Source organism: Carlito syrichta, unplaced genomic scaffold (assembly GCF_000164805.1).
Source record: "Carlito syrichta isolate Samal-C Ts95f unplaced genomic scaffold, Tarsius_syrichta-2.0.1 Scaffold82255, whole genome shotgun sequence".
In the NCBI taxonomy this organism is placed as follows: domain Eukaryota; kingdom Metazoa; phylum Chordata; class Mammalia; order Primates; family Tarsiidae; genus Carlito; species Carlito syrichta.
Genome location: NW_007026351.1, coordinates 321,309 through 322,835, shown reverse-complemented (window position 1 = coordinate 322,835; position 1,527 = coordinate 321,309). Strand labels below are relative to the sequence as shown.

The window sequence follows — 1,527 nt, the reverse complement described above, 5'->3', positions numbered from 1 at the left end:
ACGGACGGTCTCCCCACTGCCACCGCCATCGCGGCTGCGCCCGGGCGCTCCCCGCCGACGCCGGCTGCTGCGAGCGCTCGGGCTCCGGCTAGCCTCCCCCGCACCTCCTTCGCGGCTGCGCCCTGCTCGCGCCGGCGGCATCTGCGCCCCCCGCACCACCCCGCCCGTTTTATGTGAGCAACATGGCCACCCGCCTGGAAGGGACCATTCGCTTTCCCGGACAGGGGGGTGAGCCGACGCGCCCAGCGTAGGCGGAGCAGAGGGCGGGGCATGAGCCCTGAGTGCAGGTCCGCGGGTCGCGGCCGCAGGGTCGCGCTCCCCAGATTCAGCCGCTCTTCCCCAGGCGATCCTCTCCTGAGCCATCGAGAGGCCCACGCCTGTGCGCTCCCCCCAGGTCCACCGTGTGCCGGAACCCGAGTAAAAGCCCGGGCGCAAGGTCCCGCCCCGGGTCCCGCCACGCGCTCAGCGAAGCGGCTGCCGAGAGGAAGAGGGAGGCGGGGAGAAAGCTAGCTCAGGCGAGCGCCTGCCTGGAAGAGGCTGCGGGCCCCCCGGCGCAGCCGCGGGCGACCGAGCTGGAGCCGGGCAGGCCCCCGCGAGCGAAGAGCTGCCCCTGTTCGCGCCTTCCCTTCGGAAGGGACCGGCAGCCGGACTGTCGGTAGCGCCCGGCGGGGAGGGGACGGCGCTGGAGAGGGGAGGTCCCCACTGCCGCCCGCTAGAGCCGAGGACAGGAAAACGCCCCCACGGAGAACGGAGGGACCGAGGCCGCCCCGGCGTGACCGAAGAGGTCACACGCGGGGCCCGCCGGCTGCTTTCGACCGCTGGAGACATCCAGGGACCCGGGGGCGCGCGGGGCAGCGGCGACTCCGCCGCGGGGAAAGATTGCTGCTTCTCCAGTAGAGGTTGGGGCGTGTCTATCAGGGGTGGCCGGTCGCGGTGCGCTGGGGGTGGCGCGGCGCCAGGGCCGGAATCCGTCGGCGGCGTGGCCGGGCCTGCTGGAGATTCCCGCGGCCGCGTGGGCCAGAGGGGGCGCCCACGGGGACACGGTGATCGAGGGGCGGGGAACCGGCGGGGCGCAAGCACCGGGAGGTGAGGGGTGGGGTGAGAGCAGTGATCGGCCCTTGGAGAAAACCTGGTCTCTAGAACCAGGTGAAGGACCAGCCGCCTCTCGGGCCTGGACGCCTCAGCGTCTGACCTGAGACTTAAAACACCCGGATGGCGGGGGTCGCTGCAGTCGCTCCGCCAGCCGTCCCTGACTCCCGCGGCCCTGAATTCCCGCAAAGGACGAATCGTCTTCCTGCGCAGGCCTGCCGCGGCAGGCACTGAGTTGCTCAGGTAAGTGGGCGAGGGGCACGAGGTCACCCAGCTGAAGGCTGCTGGCAGGAGAGCGGGGGCGCTAAAAGAACCTGCCCAGCCTGCGGGCAGACCCAGGCTTGCGGAGCTCCAGCCTCGTCCATTTTGGCCCATTTCTGCCCGTTAGACCACAAATCTTTTGAAGCTAGGGACCAACATTTTATGCCAAACATACGG

General features: G+C 70.9%; 1 protein-coding gene across 5 annotated transcripts in view; it reads right to left on the bottom strand.

Annotated features, from left to right (window-relative positions):
• The window catches only part of SEPT11 (septin 11), a 95,077-nt gene extending 94,953 nt beyond the window's left edge, over positions 1-124 (bottom strand). For all 5 annotated transcript variants that reach the window (XM_008055615.1, XM_008055607.1, XM_021711153.1 and 2 more), the window contains exon 1: positions 3-124. In XM_008055615.1, the coding sequence (XP_008053806.1) occupies positions 3-29 (27 nt within the window). In that variant the 5' untranslated portion in view covers positions 30-124. The remainder of the gene's footprint in view (positions 1-2) is intronic.
• Positions 125-1,527: the final 1,403 nt, after the last annotated feature.